The sequence below is a fragment of the Hipposideros armiger genome, unplaced genomic scaffold, assembly GCF_001890085.2.
Source record: "Hipposideros armiger isolate ML-2016 unplaced genomic scaffold, ASM189008v1 scaffold_126, whole genome shotgun sequence".
Classification (NCBI taxonomy): Eukaryota; Metazoa; Chordata; class Mammalia; order Chiroptera; family Hipposideridae; genus Hipposideros; species Hipposideros armiger.
This window is the reverse complement of record NW_017731476.1, coordinates 3,342,825-3,362,382: the sequence shown is the minus strand read 5'-3', so window position 1 is coordinate 3,362,382 and position 19,558 is coordinate 3,342,825. Positions and strand designations below refer to the sequence as shown.

Genomic DNA, 19,558 nt, shown 5'->3' with positions numbered 1-19,558 from the left:
TCATGGGACGTGGAGTATAGTGTGGGAGTGCAGGCAAGGGAATTGTAATAGATATGTATGATATTGGGGGGAAGTGGGGCAGCGGATTGGGGTTGTCACTTTGAGGGGTAAAAAGTATAACTAGCGCACTGTGTTGTACAGCTGAAACTAATTCTAAAAAATGTGTATTTCATAATAAAAAAAAAAGAATCCTCCCTCCTTCTGGCACCCACAGTTGCAGCCCTGGTCCTGGGACCATTGTGTCAGATAGGGGGAAAAAAAGCAGCAGCAGTGATGTGGAAGAACTGAAAAGCCACACCAGCATCCTCCCCCACCCCTTCCCCAGATGCCTAAGCCCCCCTCATCTTGAATGTGAGCACACACTCGAGAAGGCATGTGAGCCAGCCCTTCCTGCCTTTATTTCCTGCTGTTTTAGACAACCAACCGATGTTTTAATTGCCTATTTCAATTCTCTGTCAAACTTGTACTGAGGACACCTCTCTGCCCGTTGTGGGACATTATTGGCTGCAAAGTGTGTCCCTTGGTCCGAAGAAATGTAACCTGGTGGTACAAACTGGTTCAGTATTTTCTGTTCCAATCCTTTAATAGTATCCCCAAGGAATCTTCCCCAGGGCCATTTGCAGCCTCTCCTGTTGACAGAACAGTTGTTGGCATTTCGTGCCTTGCAGGGAAAGACTATGTCTAGACTCGAACCATCTCTGCCTTGCTGCAGACCATGTCCACTCTCGTCATGGGTCCAGGTGAGTGCACCAAAAGGTCCACTTGGTGGTTCCAATCACCTTCCAAACCTGGGAGGGGGTTCTTTGGGTGGGCATTAACATGCCCCTCAAATTCCCGCAGGGATTTGCAGAGCCATACCCTATAAGGGCATCTGTTTAACAGGCCAGGTTCGTCACCCTTATGCCTGATCAGATGGCCAGGCTATTGGCCACTGCCCATGAGTTGGTAAAAACCCAAACAAAGGGGGCTTTTACCACTGTTCAATCCTTCCATCACTGCTGGGAAAATAGCATTCAATTCAGCCCACTGAGCTGTTGTTTTTATGTTCTTGGATCAGAGGGGTGGCCTTTCAAACAGGATGTTGTCCATTCTCTGTGGAACTGCCATCCACAAACCAAGCAGCTATTTATAGGGCACTGCCTGAGTGACAATAAAATCCAGTGGCGCCTCACACCGTTCCGAGGTCAGTCCTAGGGGAAAAGAGGCTCCCTGCTCATATCTCCTTGCGTGTTCCCCAGGCAGCATGGCCCTATATAAACCATTTCCATTTCATTATCGAACTCTTCCGGGCACTGCAATACCCATTAAGCATTTCTCTGACATCACACAAGACACTGGGTATTTCAGGTTTCAAGATCATTTAATGTCCTTCAGTCATAAGAGTAACTTCAATTTATGTCTGATAGCAAGGTAGTGAATGCCCTCAAATGTCTGAAGTCCCAGTAGGCGTCACTGGGAGGTGTTCATGGGGTGTTGCCATCAGCCCCAGTCCACACTCCACATGGGCTATCGCAGAGAATCTGTCCCCACCTGCGTGGGTGCAATCACACAGGTTCTCATTTAGCAATGGCCCTTTAGGCAATTTAAAATGTCAATGAGAACAGGCTTACCTGGGTTATACATTGGACAGATGGGAAAAGTAAGGTAGGTACTTTTCATGGCCTGATTTCCTCACCAATATTGATTCATAAATGTTATCACTTTGTCAGTGGCTGTACAGTACATGTAGTCAGGGGTGGAAACTTGAGAATCTCTGGTAAAACTGGGTCCAAACCAGAGCTTTCTCTTTTTATCAAACCAACAACTGTTGGGTTTCTCTGGCCAGTTTTCCTAAGTTGTGAGCTGGGGAACTATCGCTTTGAACCGTGACAGAGGTTGGACTGCTCCTGGTTCCTTTAAAGGCAGCATTCCTTGTGGAAATGTCAGTGATTTCCTTTAGCTTTAGAGTCAAGTTTAGAATGTCCTGGGGATCTTAATAGTTAAAGCAGCAGGTAAAAATATAGCATCCAATAATTCCTGAACATAGGGCCACTTTTATTTAGACTGGAAGTCAGGAAGCCATGTTGCTTCTGTAATACTCCCAAACCATGAGCTACTCTGAAGGCATATCCACCATCAGTACAAATGTTGACAGTTTTGCCCTTGGCTAAAATACAAGCCCAAGTGGGGGCATATAATTCAGCTTGCTGTGCTACAGTAGCCAAAGGTAAAAATGCTGCTTTGTTGACTTCAAAAGGGATGACAACAGCATCATATCCAGCACGGTACTGACAATTTTCATTCTTTAAACCATGACAAATCAGAATTACCCAAAGGAATCTCCAGCAGATCCTTGAGAGGGGCCAGGAGGTGACGTCAGTACCAGGGAGTCATGAGGGGCTTCATCAGTATTGGAGGGGGAACAGTAGCTGGATTAGTTATTATGTGACGTCACTAAATGAGATGCTGGGTGTAATAAGAATTCAGGAGCGCTTCTACTGCATGGGTACAAAGATGGTTAAAGGGGGTCTCACAATTTCCTCTTTGGCTTTAACCAAAGGGGCAGTAGCAGTAATGGCTCTAAGGCAAAGGGGGTTCCCAGGCGCTGACCATAATACCGTAGGGGTCTATGGTAATACCCATGTTTTGGGGTGAGTACCCCAAGGGCGTTCCCTTCCTTTTCAAAAATGAAAAAGGGTATCTGATAATTAGGATGCCCAAGAGCTGGTGGGTTTAAACTCTCCTTTAAGGCTTTAAAGGTTGTCATCCCATTCTTCCCATAAAATTGGGTCAGAATTGTCTTTTTTTTTTTTTTAACTTTATTGGGGGAAAATATGTTTTTTCCAGGACCCATCAGCTCCAAGGCAAGTTGTTGTCCTTTCAATCTTAGTTGTGGAGGGCGCAGCTCAGCTCCAAGTCTACTCACCACTTTCCATCTAGTTGCGGGGGCGCAGCCCATCATCCTATGCGGGAGTCTAACGGGCAACCTTGTTAAGAGCACGCGCCCTAACCAACTGAGCCATCTAGTCACACACCGGCAGCTCAGCTCAAGTCGTCTTCCATCTATCTAGTTGCAGAGGGCGCAGCTCACTGGCCCATGTGTGAATTGAACTGGCAACCCTGTTGCTCAGAGCACATGCTCTAATTAACTGAGCCACCCAGCTGCTCCAGGATTGTCATTCTTTAGTAAAACATACGGTTTTGTCATGAGAGAAATTTGGGATCCAACTTCGATAATAGCCTACTTGCCCAAGGAAACCTTGCAACTGATGCTTAGTTTGGGGCTTTGGGAAACCTAGGATGCCATAAAGCCTGTCTGGATTCAGGCATCGCCATTGGGGATTAGGATTCTGGGAAAGCTGAAGGTGCCTGGAGTGCTGAAATTTGTGACAATCTCTTTTGCAATATCCTGGCTTTCTGCAGTAAGAGCATAAGCTAGACAGCTTTTGCTGTTGCGTAGGAGCCTTCATTTGCTGGAGGTGAAAATCAAAATTCCTTTTTTAAAAAAGATTTTTGTTGGGGAATTGGGGGATAGGAACAGCGCTGGGGAATTGGGGGAAGGGGAACAGACAAGTTGCTGTCCTTTTGTTGTTCATTCTAGTTGCGGAGGATGTTGCTTCACTGGCCCAAGTGAAGATCAAAATTCTTAGCAGTCTTACTTCTAGGTGACTCATCTAGGATGCAAACAAGCTTATTTGCCAAATTGACCAAATCTAGAGTGGACTTGGGTCTCCTGTTTCACCCTGGTCCTTTTAACTAAAAGGGAAAACTCTGTCCAGCCCAGCTGTGTTGCCTTACAGCCGATTCTTAGACCACCCCCCCTGCATTAGCCTCTGACCCATTAGTCGAGAGAGTGCCTCGGAAAACTGAGGCCGGATGGAATGATATCTGTAAAGCTCTCTCGGGGGGCGTCTCAGCCTGACTGGGACCTGATGGAATGATATCAGCTGTCTCCCCTGGGAGGACATGTAATTATGTCTTGGGGCAATGTGGTGGAGTATGAAGGCATAGCATTTGTTGGAGTACTTTGGGAAAAGGTCACTGGAAAAGGCCTTAAGGCGCACCAGTATACACGGTTAATGACTGACAGCACAGCAGTTTACTTCCTTGAAAAGAATCAATAAAAACCATGCGTTGACCCGATTCGGTGGCTCAGTCTATCTCTGAAGGCTGAGTCCCTTGGTCTGGCTCTTAAATCTTACTTTTGTCTCTTGTTCTTATTCAATCTGCGCCGCCCCTCTCGTGTCCCATTTGCCCTTGCCACGCTGGACGTGACACAGCTGTTAACAGAGTTAAAAGCTACCCAAGAGGAATCAACATCTGAAGGCAGGCCAGAATTTTGTTTAAAAACAATCTGAAATCGATAATAATAGTCATGATCAGATTCATTACGCTTTTGTGAGCAGGCCTGAATTTTGTTCCAATTAACAAGCTTTGAAAAATCTCCTGGAATTGCTCCGTGGAGGTCTCCAGTGAGTTTTCTAGCATTTTGCCAAAAATCAGGTTTGTTTTTCTAAATAAATCCCTTTTGGGACACTCCCATCCAGCCAGTCTCATCCAATGCCAAGCCTGGTCTTCACTGACTAGCCAGGTTGGTAGGTTTCAATAATTACGTCAAAATCTTCAGCAAATTTTTGAGGATCCTCAGTTACCTTAGGAAATTCTCTAACTTTGGCTCAAAATTCAGCTTTAGTCTAGTGAACATATGAAGCTTGAGGTCTGCTAGGATCCTCAGAGGGCTGAACTTTAAATTCTGAGAAAGACACCAGAGGTGGAGCTGCCGGCAAGGAAGCTAGTAGTGGAAGGCCAGATAGCATCAAAGGAAGCCGCATAGGGGAAGGAGAGCCGGAGGCAAAGGAGAGCTGGGAGGAGCAGGGTGGAGTTGGAGCCTGAGACAAAGGAGTTGAGGGGAAAAGGCTAGACAACGATGGAGGGGAGGAACACAAGCCTCGTGAAGCCAACTCTCTCTTTAAAACTTCAGTAGTTTCAGTTAATTCTAAAACTTTATTGTGCAATGAGGCAACTTCAGATTCTTGGTATACCACTCCAAATAGGCATTCCATTCATCTTTCCCAATTTTAGTGCTAGGATTGTCCAATTCGGTTTGAAGAAAAATAACTTTGGGAATCTCCAAGGTTCCCCATAATGGCCATTGATATTGTGAATTACTTCTGGTTAGGTAAGTCCATTTAATATGCACACGACGAATGACTGCAACGTTTAAACATAATTTCGGCAGGACGGCCTTTACTTTAGGAGGGGCGTTCTGAAAACATTTAGATAACTAAGATCCCAGTCTCAGAGGCTTTTCTCTATAGCAAGGGCCCCAAACAGTCTAAAACAGCTCAAGCAACCTGCACGTTCAAAGTCAGTTCTGTAGTGAAGACAGCCTGTTCTAGGAAGAGCCAAGCCAAAGGCAGCCAAAGGGAGAAAGAAACACAGCTTCAACGCAGCCCGAAAACTACTGCAGCCCCAAGAAGCCGCCTGATCCCCCTAGAGTCTGGTCAGAGTGCCCAACTAGCTCACAAACGAGGTCTTTTAACAAAACTCCAAACAGTTCCTGAATAAAGCCTGGAGAGCTTATGAATAACAAGAGGCAGCTCATTTCCAAGAGAAGACTTACCCTTTCCAGCTCCTGAATTGAGGAAGAGACAGTGAGCTCAAAACAGCTCCTTGGGCGCCAGCACCTGTTTGCCCGCCCAACACCCCCAAGCCCGGAGCTATCGGGGTTTCTCTTCTGGATTCTGGACGTCCCCAAATTTTGTCCATAAACAAAAGTCGACTAGGCATTTTGTTACCAAAAAGTATTTACTGGGGAGTGGAGGGAAGAGTTGCATTCCAGTACCCTGCAAACATGCTGAGCCACGTGCAAGTTCCGCCAGGACAAAGATGGAGGAAATGTTTTATAGAGAGGCATAGGAAGTCAAGGGGAGGGGCTGGCACGACCATAGAGTTCTGTTGTAATTCTAGAGTTCTTCCTGTAGGACTTTCCTGACTGATACAAGGTGTGAGAGCTCCTCCTACAGGCCCTCCCAATTCCTGTCTAGGTTGAGGTCTCCATCACCAAATTTGACACAGACAACCCTAGTAGATGGAGTCCCAAGAGGTGAGGGCGGCCCAAGACGAAGGTCTGGGGAGAGAGGAGCCCGAGACCATGGCGACGTCCGCTAAGGCTAGAGCGCCCGGTGGCCAGCCGACGCCTTCTGCGGGCCGGGCCGTTGCTGGGCGGGGCGGTGACATAACCCGGAAGGGGCGGGACCGCCGGGAGCTAGGTCGTGTCGCGCCGGCCAGGAGGGGGCCGGAGCCCGGACCATGGCGGCGGCGGCGGCGAGCGCCGATAGTCGGCGCGCTGTCCTGGAGGCGGCGGCGGCGGCGGCGCCCGAGCGGGGCGGCGGGAGCTGCGTGCTGTGCTGTGGTGACCTGGAGGCCACGGCGCTGGGCCGCTGCGACCACCCAGTGTGCTACCGCTGCTCCACCAAGATGCGAGTGCTATGCGAACAGCGATACTGCGCCGTGTGCCGGGAGGAGCTGCGCCAGGTGCGTCGCGCCAGCTGGGTCGCGCGATAGGGGGGCCGGGGGCGGGCACTGGGCGCAGCCGGACTCGGCGGCCCTGAGCGGCCCGGGCACCCGAAGGCCGGAAGGAGACTTTACCTTCCTGATGTCCGGCTGCGGGCCTGGCGGCGCCGGCTTCCCAAAGAGAGGCCTGGCGGGCCACTCGGGGCAGGGTCCCGACTGTGAGGCCTACCGTGGGGCGTCTGGGGCCGGGAGGCAGGAGGTGACTGAGCAGAGTCCAAGAGGGAGCGATCCCTGTGGGGGACAGAGCCTCGGGACTTTCCTCCTGCGCCCCGGGAATTCCTGCCGGGCCACAGGAATGGACATGAAAAGAGCAAGAAGTCCTCGACTTGCTAGTCTTTAAGAGTTTATCCCTCTCGGGTCTCCTTTCTGGTGGAGGAGATAGGGCAAGTGGGCACCTCCAGAGGCCATCTGTTTTGAAAGCAGAGGGTCAAACTAGGTGTTTCCAACGCAGCTGTGTTTGTGGGCCCCCCTGGGTTACTAAGACTGGCGTTTTTCATCTGTTGAGTGGCACTCTCACTCAGACCTGCCCATCAGAGGAAAAGGCAGAACTATTGGGGTTTCCTCAGGGTGCTTGATGGGTGGCGATATGTGTCATGCAGTCCTTGCCGCTTCCGACTGAGCGGGCTCAGCTCCCGAGTGAAGGTGGGGAGTTTCTGACTGTCCAGACGTGAAAGCCCTGGAGGGATCAGAGGGCACCAGGGAGCTTTCCATCACCTTCCCTGCAATGCCAGCTGCTGGCTGGGAGCACCTAGCTGGAGCTCGTTTGGTTTGCTGTGCTTTCAGCTCTGTTTGCTTCCAACGTTGTGAAATTCCCCTTGGTTTGTTCATGGAAGGCTTGGACTGGTGACATCTGCCAGGGAATCTGACTTTCCCCTTCCTAGAAGTGATGCAGAAGTGGCATATTTGAGGAATAGGTTTTTTTCTCCTTTTTAAAGTAGACATTTATGTTAAAGGAGCTAAGTGATGCAGTAATCCCTTAGCACTCTGTGGGCACCTACTTTGTGCCATATCGGAAAAAGACATTTGGGGATGCTGTCAGTCTGTAATGGAGCAGACAGACATGTACGCGGACCCAGAAGAGATCTGGGGTGCGGGAACAGTTGGGGAAACCTTGGGCCTATGGTTTACTCAGAGGGCACCTCCCAGCTTTGCCAGAGCCTGCCTTGCCAGTCAGCCTTGAGTAGTAGCATGACGTAACTCGTGAACGGCCAGGTTTCCCAGCACACCTGTAGCTTCCAGGACACTGCAGGTCTCACTCAGAAGTGAGCAGACACCTATGTATGGCTACTATAGCCAGCATCTGGCCTCTCTCACTGCTTGTGCATCCTCCGCCCTCCAAGTGCTCTGTGGCAAGGGGTTGTTGACATAAGCTGTCAGCAGACTCCAGCTGGGGTGTGGTTTGTCATCAGATGCCCCTGGCTGAGTCTGGCCTTCCTCTTGGGCCTGCCCCCAAATTGCTGGGCAGCAAGAAGGTGTCCTGGGAAGTCTGGGGAGATGATCTTCCTCTCTAGTCATCCTGCTTCCCTCCCATTCTTGAACCTGCAGCTCCACCCGAGCCCTTCCTGTTCCCTTGTTGAGTCCTACACTGTCCTCTGAATTCCTGTGTCCCAGACTGAACCCCCACCGAACCCTCAGCCCCTGAACCTGGCTCTGCTCTGCTGTCCTTCTGGGACTTAGTCTTTGGGGGGAAAAAAACCCACAAAAAACTGGGAGGAAAGCATGCCAAGATGCTGTATGGAACAGGCCAGCTCCATTTGCTGGTTAATTGCTGTACCTTGACCGAGTGCCTCCCTGTGCCAGCCCATGGTGGCAGGCCCTGGGAAGAGCACATGCAGCTTCTGGTCAGGTGAAGAGCCAGATCAGTCAAGATTGCTGGCAGGGTTCAGGGTGGAGGCCAACTCCCAGCACACGCTGGCCGAGACTGGCGTCAGATGCTTGGCTCCCGTCCCTTCCCTGGTTGCATCTTTCCCACAAGCCACTTTCTTCCGAAAGACAGTTCTCATCTTGCTTTCGCCTTTTCCCTGGTCCCCAGCGATGTTGAAGGATTTGATGGGGCTGCTGTACAAAGTGGGATGTGTCCGAGATAGGAGGGCGCCCTGCAGGCCACCTAGTGTAGTCCTACCCCGCATTTTACAGGCAGGGAGTGTGGGAGAGGAGGCTGAAGGCAGGTCAGGAGGCGAGACCTGCTGATTCAGGTCATGCTTTTCTGTTGTCAGTGCCTCCTCTCTATCACCCTGGTCCTGGACTTCCTCCTGTAAGATTATCATCTAGGCTCATTGGGTGCCTATACTCCCTAGGTGGGATGATCTCCAGGGACCCACCCTCTATTTCCTCCCCCGCCCCAGGGCCATCCTCACTGCCCACTCCTCACTATCTGGCTCGCTCTTGCTAGTCACTGCTGGCATCACCTGTCTTCTCATCCACTCACCCTTAGTGAGTGTCCACTGCATACCGGGGGTGGGAAGCAGCAAGGCCCCAGACAAAACCCCACAACTATCCCTGTAGAGTGCTCCAAGAGAGGTTCTCTCACCCCCATCTCCCCCTTTCTCTTCTCAAGGACTGGCCTGGTCATCCTGAGCCCACTGAAGAGTGCGCTTTTCCTCTTGGTCATTTACTGTCTGGCCTTCCCAGGAGCTGCCCAGGATGGCCTGTCTTCAGTGTCCAGGCCTGTCCTGGCCTCTGTCCTCGGACCCACGACCCCCTCCCATTAGATGCTCACCAGGCTGGAGGGTCTCTGGCCACCACACTGGTTGGATCCCTAGTGGGTTCCTGCCCATCCCTGGCTGGACCACCACGCCCTTGTCCTTGTCCAGCTGCTCAGTCTCACCCTCTGCTGGGGGCAGAGACACGAGCCACACCAGACTGCACTGCCGTCCCCTTGTCTGCTCATTTCTGGGCCTGGCCTCTGGTGCAAGCCTGGAGGAGCCCATTGCCGGTCTCACTGCCTGTCTGGGAGTGGCAGTTCGCATTTCCCCACTCTACACCCCCGGTTCCAAACCTGCTCACCCTCATTCTCAAAAAAACCCATGGTCACTTCTCTTTCCCAAGCCTCGTCCTGTGGTCCGGTCCCTTCCTGAGCCAACCTGGTGTCCCTCTTCTCCTGGCCTGGCTCAGGAGTGCCCAGCCTGGGCTGCCTGCCCCACCAGACTGCTCAAGAGGGACCAGCGCCCACCCAGGCAGCCTGGAGCTTGGTCTTGAGATCTTCACCCTGACTCTGTCCACGGCAAGGGTACCCACAGCCCAAGGAGACACTGCCCACAGTGGATCAGAGCTGACCTCTGATAGGAGGGCGCCGGAGCAGGGAGGCATGATGACAGGGTGTCCTGGGCTGGGTTTCCTCTGGGGAAGGAAGGCATTCTTCTGCTGAGTCTGTTGGACTTGGATTCTTCTTGGCAGCCTCGGGGATTCCCTGGCAGGCTTCTTGCCTGGCCACCTTGCAGGCAGACGCCGGGACTCCTAAATCTGGTGCCTATGTTGCCTCAGCTTAGTTAGGGCACCACGCCGGGCGGGTAGCTCCTCCAGCAGCATCCTGCCTGGCTCGCGGCCCTCTGCCTGTGGGTGCCTGTCTTTGGGCAGGACTCAGGAGGAACTGGGGTCTGGGCTATAACAACGCCCTTGGGAGGGGTCGTAAGACAGGGCTGGGTGTGAGCTTGCCCTAGGAGGGCAGATTCCTTGAAAAGAGGTCAGCTTGAGGCCCAGGCCTGAGCATATACCGAGGAGGGGTGTGGAGGGTGACCCTTTGGCGACAGAGCCACAGCTCCCACCTGAAGACATGCGAGCACAGCTGGGATGAGACGCCCATCTAAGTTCAGCTTGTGGCAGAGGGCAGAGCCCCTGCCTGGCCAGACATTAGAACAAGGGGAAGAAGGGCCTGTTGAGGCCTTGCTCATCCCCCACCCCCAAGAATGGGTGTGGCTGGATCATGACACCTCCCTTGGGCTCCTGTGGGGGGCAGGCTTGGGTGTCAGCCTGCCCCCACCCCCAGTGTGTCCTCAAAAGTAGAGGTTGAACTCCCTGGCTCCTCCCTCAAAGAACCAGTTTTAACTACATTGCTGTGGGGGGGACAGTGTGACCATCCGCTCTCCCCAGTCAGCCCTGTGTTTCCCCAAGTTCATGGTCATTCTGGTCCCAGACAGCCTTCCTGGCTGATCCTAAATATAATGGGGATGACCGTGGCATGACTTTTCCCCAAGTAAAGATTCCCTCTGCATCCCGGGTGTGCTGGTGAGGACTGAGCTGAGGCAAGCAGTCAGCTCCAGACGTGGGGGACAGTGGTGGAACAGGAAGGAGCACGGAGAGGAGACAGGCTGGTATGGCCTCGATCCAAGGGAGGGGCGTGGGCGCCAGAGAAACGGGGCTGGAGGACGAAGGTGCCCTGGAGGGAGCAGCAGTGTCCTTGTTGGTTCAGAGTCGGGGAGGCCTGGGCACTAGGACAGGGGTCTGCTTATCGTCCAGTGCAGGGGTCTAGAGGGGCCAAGGAGACCCAGCAGATATTACCCAAGAGTGGTGGAAACCCCAGAGGAGCTGCTGGGCTGTGGAGGTTTCTGCATCCAGCCCTGTCCAGCTCATCCCTTTGGCGCCTCCTGATAGCCCAGTAAACAGGCAGGAAGCCAAGAACAGCTGGGGCTGTGACTAAGTCCTGTGGCGGAGCCCCTCTCCTGTGGCACCATGGAAACATCAGGGGTGGGTAGATGCAGGGTGGCCAGGCCTTTGACGCAGTCACCTGATGCGCCATGGCCTGGCAGCATTTGTTAGTTCCTTAGCTACTTCTTGGACTCTGTCTCTCCCCATGAAAACTGTCCCGGGCCCAACCCCCATGTGATTAAGCCCTTGTTTGCCCAGATGCTTGGTCCCTGTCACTGCCTTTGGGTGTCACTGCCCCTGGGGCACCCTCTGTCTAGGAGGTGCACCTTTGGCTGTGAATGAGTGGGGAGCTAGCCGCCCCCTGGTGGCGAGGATGGGCATTGCAGCTCTGTCGTGGCAACCCCAAGTTGTTGGGCAGGCCCAGGATGGCAGAGGGAAGGTGCTGGGGCCTGCCCCTGGCCTCCCAGGAGGGACCCTGAATGCCTCCTTTTCTACTTAGGCTGGCATTGTCCTCCAGTAGTCACCTGCCCTGCTCACCAGGCCCTCTCGCTTTTGGTTCCAGGTAGTCTTTGGGAAGAAGCTTCCTGCCTTTGCCACAATCCCCCTCCACCTGCTGCAGCACGAGAAGAAGTATGACATCTATTTTGCTGATGGGAAAGTATATGCCTTGTACAGGTGAGAGAGGATGCCTCAGCCCGCGCGCCTAGGGTCTGCAGCCAGCCTGCATCTGTGGGATACTTTGTGGCTGGGGTGGGCACATCCCTATTATTTCCTGTGCTCCTCGTAACCCTCAGGAAGGTGGGGGCGCTTGGTGCGGCACAGACGTCAGTGCCAGGTGGCTGGGTACCTGTAACCAGGGATGTTCACAGCACCTCTCCTGAGGTGATGGCAGGGGGTAAATTCAGGGAAAACACTCCTGGCATAGCGCACAGTGTTTGCTTTCTGGGGCCTTTTGAGGTACATGTGAGCTCCTGAAAGTCACGCTCTTGGCCCATGGCGGGAGCACCCCATGAAGGGGTACAGTTGTCATGAAGATGGTCCTCATCTTCCAGGTGAAGGGCGGTCCCTGTGTGGGCTCGTCATCATGTCCACCTGATGCAGGGGTTAGTCTCCTAGACTGTGGACCCAACCCCATCCTGTGGCCTTGTTTGATTTGGGCCCTGGTGGGAGCAACTCCTGACCCCGGGCCCAGCACCATATGACTCAAAAGTCAGAGCTATGGAGGGCATGGGTGGGAGTGCCTGTACTGGCTCCTGCTCCCAGGGTGTCTGCAGGGGCGTGGAGTGAGGGGCCATGCCAGTGCCCACTCCGGATGGCGACGCTGAGTGCCCAAGGGGGCGGGGGTCTCTTGGTGTCTCCCAGGCAGCTGCTGCACCACGAGTGCCCAAGGTGCCCTGAGCTGCCGCCCTTTGGCCTCTTCGGGGACCTGGAGCAGCACATGCGGAAACAGCATGAGCTCTTCTGCTGCAAGCTATGCCTGAAACACCTCAAGGTGCGCTCCCACCCCCACAGCGCCAGCCTGGGGATCTCAGGGACCTAGGGAGAGCCCTGGGCAGAGGTAGATGGTGGCCAGGCCCTGTAGAAGGGATGGTACTGAGGGTGGGGGTGGGGGCTCAGCCAAACAGCTGTGAGAGGCTGGTTGCTGCCTCTCACCCTGGACAGGCCAGACCCCTGAAGCCCCCTAGCATCCCTCCAGCTCTCTTGCCTCACAGAACCCTTGGGGGGAGGCAATCAGGTTGCACACAGACCAAGCAGGGAGGGGCTCCCAGTGACTACATGGGCCCGCTAGGCTCCTGGTATCTGGGGGCTCTAGGACTGAGTTGGTGCCATTAGGAAGGGGCGGGAGGCCTGAGAAGCTGAACCCTATGCCCAGCCCCCACCCTCTCACCCGCTGTTCCCTGCAGATCTTCACATACGAGCGCAAGTGGTACTCACGCAAAGACCTGGCACGGCACCGCATGCAGGGGGACCCCGACGACACGTCACACCGCGGGCACCCACTCTGCAAGTTCTGCGATGAGCGCTATCTGGACAATGATGAGCTGCTCAAGCACCTACGTCGAGACCACTATTTCTGCCACTTCTGTGACTCAGATGGGGCCCAGGACTACTACAGGTGGGTGTGGGGCAGCATGGGGTGGCCCCTAGGACATCCGGAGCAGGCTGGGCAGAGGCCACTGGTTGGAGTGGTAGGGCTGACAGGGCTCTTGCTGACAAATCACCAGCGACTATGCATATCTTCGTGAGCACTTCCGGGAGAAGCACTTCCTGTGTGAGGAGGGCCGCTGCAGCACGGAGCAGTTCACCCATGCCTTCCGCACCGAGATTGACCTCAAGGCCCACAAGACGGCTTGCCACAGCCGGAGCCGAGCCGAGGCCCGCCAGAACCGCCAGATCGACCTGCAGTTCAACTACGCACCACGGCACTCGCGCCGGAACGAAGGTGAGCAGGGCCTCCCCTCTGCCAAGTGGGGCTCCCAAGGGTTCCAGCCTGGCACCCTGTTCTTGAGGCCTCAGACCCAGATCCCGATCCGACCTCTTGTGTCAGCAGAGACAAGGGACACACCTGTTGAGCCTGTGTCTCCTCTGAGTATGCTGTGACCACAGGGAGCTCTTCTCCCTGGCTGGTTCCCACAGCGTCTCGGGTCTGCTGTTCTGGGGTCCCTGGGACTCTCCCCAGGTCAGAGGATTATTGAGTGCCTGCTGTGTGGGTCCTGACCTAAGGATCTGCAGCCAGCAGGCCCAGGCTCCTCTCCAAGCCCACTTCTTGCTCTGACGTGGTGCCCAGGCCATAGAGGCATGGGACCGGTGTGGACCCCTCAATGTGTCTGAAACCGCCCCCCTGGTTCACATGCTGTGGTGTGCAGGGAAGTCCGTGCTGTCCAAGCCAGACCTGGCCTTGGTCTGGCCCAGGCCCATGACAGATTGTGTGCTGGCTACAGGGATCGTCGGTGGCGAGGACTATGAGGAGGTGGACAGGTACAACCGCCAGGGCCGTGCAGGCCGGGCCAGTGGCCGCGGAGCCCAGCAGAGCCGCCGAGGAAGCTGGAGGTACAAGAGGTGGGAGGATTTGCATGCTGCCGACATTCTCCTGGAGCCACCCCTGAAGCGGTCCAGATGCTACCCCAGAGCACTGGGCCCAGGTGCTGCCGGTAGCCGTAGCCTGCTGCTCCATAGTGCCTTCTCCTGGCCAGCAAGGGGACCAGCACCGACTGCTGGCCCCAGGCCGGCTCCCAGCAGCCTCCTAGTGTGCAGGCTTCCCAGGGACAAGGTCCCTCCCCAGCCTCTCCCTGCATACCACTGTAGTCCTGGGCCTTGCCCAGCCTGAAGGCCTTCCCATTCCAGGGAAGAAGAGGACCGAGAAGTGGCAGCTGCCATCCGAGCCTCAGTGGCTGCGCAGCAGCAGCAGCAGGAGACGCACAGAAGCGAGGACCGGGAGGACGGCAGCAGACTCAAGAAGGAGGAGGCAGGGATGTGGGGCCCCGAGGAACCCCGGGGTCCCCGGCGCCTGCCCCGGACTCAGGGTGAAGGCCAAGGTGAGCCGGCCCTGCCTGCAGGCAGCTCTGCTTAGGCCCAGGAACCACCTAGGAGGTTCCTTGATCACCCTGGCGAGCCCTTCAAAGTTGCTCGGCCCTGACATAGGGTCCTTTTGTGTCTTGTAGGCCCCAAAGAAGCCTCAACAAATGGTTCTGTAAGTCAAGAGGCCTTCCCAGCCACCAGCCCTGCTGCAGGGGCCACACTTCAGAGGTACTTATGGACACGAACTGGGGGGAGGGTGCGGAGCTCCTGTGGAGGGTGGGTATGGGGCAGCCCAGGCCTGGCAGGCCGCTGACCCTCTCCCCTCCCTGGGCTCAGCACCCTCCCGCCCCCCACCTCGAAGCTCAAGGATGAAGATTTTCCCAGTCTCTGCACCTCTGCTTCTTCCTCCTGCTCTGCGGCAGCAGCTCTGGGCCCTGTGGGGCTGGCATTGGCCTATACTGTTTCTACCAGGGGCAGGAGCACCTTCCAGGAGGATGACTTCCCTGCCCTGGTGTCCTCCATCTCCAAGCCCAGCACTGCCCCCACCAGCCTCATCTCTGCTTGGAACAGCAGCAGCAGCAGCAAGAAGGTGGTGCAGCCCACCCCAGGGGCCCAGGCTGCCGGTGGGGGCAGCCAGCCCACCAGGAAGGTTGGGAAGGGGGGCAAGGGCAGCAGGAAGGGTGGGCTGCCCCCAACAGAGGAGGAAGAAGAGGAGGACAGCCGCATTGGCCTCACCGCCCAGGAGTTGCGGAGCGTGCCCACCACGGTCGCTGTCTCCTCCCTGCTGGCATTGGCCTCCAGCCAGACCTTCACCAAAGTCGGCAAGAAGAAGAAAATGGGCTCCGAGAAGCTAGGTGCCGCATCACCCCCACCACTGCCCCCTGACAAAAATGGCTCCCCTGGGGCTGAGCAGGCCCCCATGGGCAGAGCCGAGGGGCCAGTCGCTGTCATTGTCAATGGACATGCAGAGGGGTCGGCTTCAGCTCGGAGCATCCCCAAGGAACCCCCTGGGCTCCCTAGGCCCCTAGGGCCCCTCCCTTGCCCCACGCCCCAGGAAGACTTCCCAGCGCTTGGTGGCCCCTGCCCGCCCAGGATGCCCCCTCCGCCAGGTAGGTGCACCTGGCTAAGGCCTGCTTCTGGGTGTCTGGGAAGGGGCTAGGGGAGTATAGTCAGGCTGCAGCCCCCCGCGCCTGTGGCTATGTGGTTTAGGCAGCCATAGGACTGTGGGGGTGGGGAGAAAGGAGCCTGTGCAGCGGTGTCCAGCTGCCTCAGACACCTAGCAAATGGATGCAGGTGCCACCATCTGTGACCTGCGTCTACCACTTAACCTCTCTCTGTTCCTTTTCCTTGGTATGTAAAACGGCAATCCTAGCACCCCTTCAAGATGGGGGGAAACGAGTTAACTTAGGGAGAGTGCATGTGTGCTGGCTCTGGGCATCGCCAGGCCCTGGGCCTGCCTTTCAGGGGAAGCATGGTCTGTGGATGGAAGCCTGATCCCTTGGGGGAGCTGCGTGGCCTGCGGGAAGCAGGGAACAAGGCCTGGCTGTCCCTGGCCATTGAGGGTCATGTTCTGGGTCACGGTGTGCTGCCCCCGCAGGCTTCAGCACTGTGGTACTCTTGAAGGGCACTCCACCCCCACCTCCGCCAGGTCTGGTACCTCCTCCTGTCAGTAAGCCACCCCCTGGCTTTTCCGGCCTCCTGCCCAGCTCCCACCCAGCCTGTGTCTCCAGCACTACCACGACCACAAAAGCGTAAGTGTGACGGGCTGCCCCAGATGTAAGTGTGATTGTGCCCCAGGGGAGAGTGCCCTCACCTTGGGCCATCCCGAGACTGAAGCCTCCACTTTCTCCCTCTCCCAACCCCTAGACCCAGGCTGACACCAGCGCCACAGGCCTACCTGGTCCCTGAGAATTTCCGGGAGAGGAACCTGCAGCTCATCCAGTCCATCAAGGACTTCCTGCAGAGTGACGAGGCTCGCTTCAGCGAGTTCAAGAACCACTCGGGGGAGTTCAGACAGGTCAGGCTGGTAGGGTGAAGGGGGGTGGCAGCCTGCCGCCTGGGGCCCAGACCTGGGCCAGGCATGACTGGGTCTGGCTCTGGGTGGCAGGGCGTGATCTCCGCAGCCCAGTATTACAAGAGCTGCCGGGACCTGCTCGGGGAGAGCTTCCAGAAGATCTTCAACGAGCTGCTGGTGCTCCTGCCCGACACGGCCAAGCAGCAGGAGCTGCTGTCTGCGCACAGGGACTTCCGAGGCCGAGAGAGGCCTCCTGGCACCAAAGCCAAGAAGAACAAGAAGAATGCATGGCAGGCCAACACCTGGCAGGTGGGCCTGGACTGCTGTGTGTGTCCCACCTGCCAGCAGGTGCTCGCACATGGTGATGTCAGCAGCCACCAGGCTCTGCACGCTGCCCAGGACGATGACTTCCCCTCCCTGCAAGCCGTTGCCAGGACCCTCACGTAGCTCCCACTGAGTGAGCAGGAGTGGCCACACCCACGAGCCTCCTTTCTCCCTCGTCCTCCTGGGCTGCCAGGCAGCCAGGTAAGGCCCTGGTTAGGCCACCTGCTCAGGCCCCTCGGTTGGCTGGCCTGCCAGGGGTCACAAGGACAGCCCACCCCGCTGTGTCAGCACCCTGTCAAGCAGGAGTCCATTTGGTGTCCTCCTGGGAACTGGGCAAAGAACCCTGCGTCAGTGGCGGGCCAGTCTTGGTCTGTGTCTCATGCTTTTGGAAGGTGCCAGGGTAGCAAAAGGCTGGGATGCCGAGACCTGTCTGTGCTGTCAGAGCCAGTGGCCAGATCTGGGACCTTCGGAGCCTGAGGGCTGCAGCACCATGGCTCCCAAGCCTGAAGCTGTGGGTCCACTGGTGCTGGAGTCAGATGTTGAGTGTGTCGTGTAAACAGTTGGCTGTTTTGTGATTCAAGAACATGCAGGATTAAAAGCAGACAAAATTGTGTTACTTGAAGTTAAATCTTTCTATGAGACAAGCTGAATCTGGAATCTCACATTGCCTCTGACCTTTTATAAAAGTTTATCTTCAAATAAATTTATTTTGCAATAATGCACATAGCTGGTGTCCGGAACTTGTCTGCCTTCTGAGGTCGCCCAACAGCAAGGGGAACTCTTGAGTCTTCAGACGCCACAGTTCAGGTGGTCAGCTAGTGAGCACTGGGCCTGTAGGGAAGAAGGCCCGTGGGGAAAGCTGGGCAGCTGGACTTTGCTCACAGGAAGCAGCAGCCAACCTGGGGCCCTGCTCCTGGAGTATTGGCACTGCCAAGTCTTCCATGAATGGACACGGCCATGCTTGGACCCACACTTTATACCCAGTAAAACTATCCAGAATGTGGGAGGCATTCAGATACATGGTTTATATCCATCGATGGGTGAAAGGGCCACTAAAGATGAACTTCAACAAGAACAATTTGGAAACAGTGGGAGCATATCTGAAATACTGCAAGAAAATAATTTATGCTTATTTATTTGGATCTATTGGGTTGTCGGAAAAGTCATGACACATTTTTGCAGCAAAAAACAGAAAAAATACGTCATGACTTTTCCGACAACCCAACAGTATTTTGGAAGGAAACCAGACACACACTGAAATCTCCCCTTTCTGCCCCAAACACATATAAATTGAAAAAACTTTGAAACACATAGCCATATCCAAATAAAGCAAAGGAAGTATCCTCAGATGAGAAGGAATTTTTCTAAAAGAAGCACGAGGGGGTATCCAAGGTGATGAAGGGGCCAAAGTCAGTGGCCTGTAGAGGGGTCAGGTGAGAGCCACATGGCTTCACTGCCACTGCCTACTTGAAGCTGAGGACGGTCCTGAACAGTGCTGCTTGCCCACTTGTGGCTGGGACTGGAATGATGCCCCTGGGTAATGGCTGTGCTCAGGGCCCCCTAAAACAGGAGAGCCTCCACCCTCTTCACCCTTCATTGGGCTGCCAGGCTGCAGAGAGGCCACCTGCATTTCCCACCACACAGAAGTGGGAAAGGGTATCATAGCTGATGCCCTCTGCAGACCTGAGCACAACCACCTTACAGAAGAGTAATCTAGGAACTGCAATAGCTTGTTAACAATATCAAAAATATCTATTCTTAAGAAGCAAAACGAATAATAATACTAGGCCACACTTAAGTAGTTCTGGCTGTATGAGCTCTTTACACATGTTAACATGTGTTCACACATGTTATCACCCCACCCTATGTGACAGAAACTATTATTATCCTTTTATAGAAGGGGAGCCTGAAGCACAGACAAGTTGAGAGACTTGCCTAAGATGACCAAGCTTGAACATGGCAAAGCCAGCATTCCAGCTCCAGAGACGGTTCTTAACTGCTTCACTTAATCAGGAGGTTACTAACCAATTAGAAACCTTAGAAATGAAAAACTGAGATAAAACTCCCAATAGTTAGGTTCAAAAGTAAACAAGACCAAGTTGGGAAAATCTCCAAAGAGGAGTTGGTCATAGAAAGCAGCTCTGGAAGCCATATGGTACACCTGATGGGGGTCCCAGGAGCATAAGGTGGTGAGAAGGGAACATCGGGAGAAATCATGACTGCTTTTTCCAGGCACTGGACAAAGATAAAACACAAAAACGAAACAAGGTAATTTTTTAAAAAGCCCCATCTAGGGGCCGGCCGAGTGGCTCAGTTGGTTAAGAGCTCGCTCAAGAGTTTGAGCTCTGAGCAACAGCGGTTCAAGTCCAGCCCGAGCTGAGCAGTCGCTGAGCTGCCAACAGGTAGCAGGATGGCTCAGCTTAAAAAAAAAAAGCCCCATCTAGGGCCGGCTGAGTGGCTCAGTTGGTTAAGAGCTCGCTCAAGAGTTTGAGCTCTGAGCAACAGCGATTTGAGTCCCGGCCCGAGCTGAGCAGCCGCTGAGCTGCCAACAGGTGGCAGGAT

General features: G+C 54.8%; 2 protein-coding genes across 5 annotated transcripts in view; one reads left to right on the top strand and one right to left on the bottom strand.

The window, feature by feature from the left end:
• Window positions 1-6,150, bottom strand: part of NPW (neuropeptide W) — an 11,389-nt gene extending 5,239 nt beyond the window's left edge. The window contains exon 1 of the mRNA XM_019648834.1: window positions 5,603-6,150. Within this exon, the coding sequence (XP_019504379.1) occupies window positions 5,603-5,769 (167 nt within the window). The 5' untranslated portion in view covers window positions 5,770-6,150. The remainder of the gene's footprint in view (window positions 1-5,602) is intronic.
• A 72-nt stretch (window positions 6,151-6,222) lies between these two features.
• On the top strand, window positions 6,223-17,720 carry ZNF598 (zinc finger protein 598, E3 ubiquitin ligase). 4 transcript variants are annotated; one of them, XM_019648831.1, is made up of 12 exons: window positions 6,223-6,516; window positions 11,702-11,814; window positions 12,502-12,631; window positions 13,044-13,255; window positions 13,365-13,582; window positions 14,082-14,190; window positions 14,485-14,675; window positions 14,802-14,886; window positions 14,995-15,767; window positions 16,256-16,409; window positions 16,525-16,675; window positions 16,766-17,720. In XM_019648831.1, the coding sequence occupies exons 1-12, from the start codon at window positions 6,292-6,294 to the stop codon at window positions 17,117-17,119; spliced, it is 2,715 nt and encodes a 904-aa protein (XP_019504376.1). In that variant the 5' UTR covers window positions 6,223-6,291; the 3' UTR covers window positions 17,120-17,720. The 4 variants fall into 4 exon arrangements, with proteins under 4 accessions (XP_019504376.1, XP_019504378.1, XP_019504377.1 ...); XM_019648833.1 differs by having other exon boundaries at window positions 6,224-6,516; window positions 14,082-14,199; window positions 15,130-15,767; XM_019648832.1 differs by having other exon boundaries at window positions 6,224-6,516; window positions 14,082-14,199; window positions 16,307-16,409.
• Window positions 17,721-19,558: the final 1,838 nt, after the last annotated feature.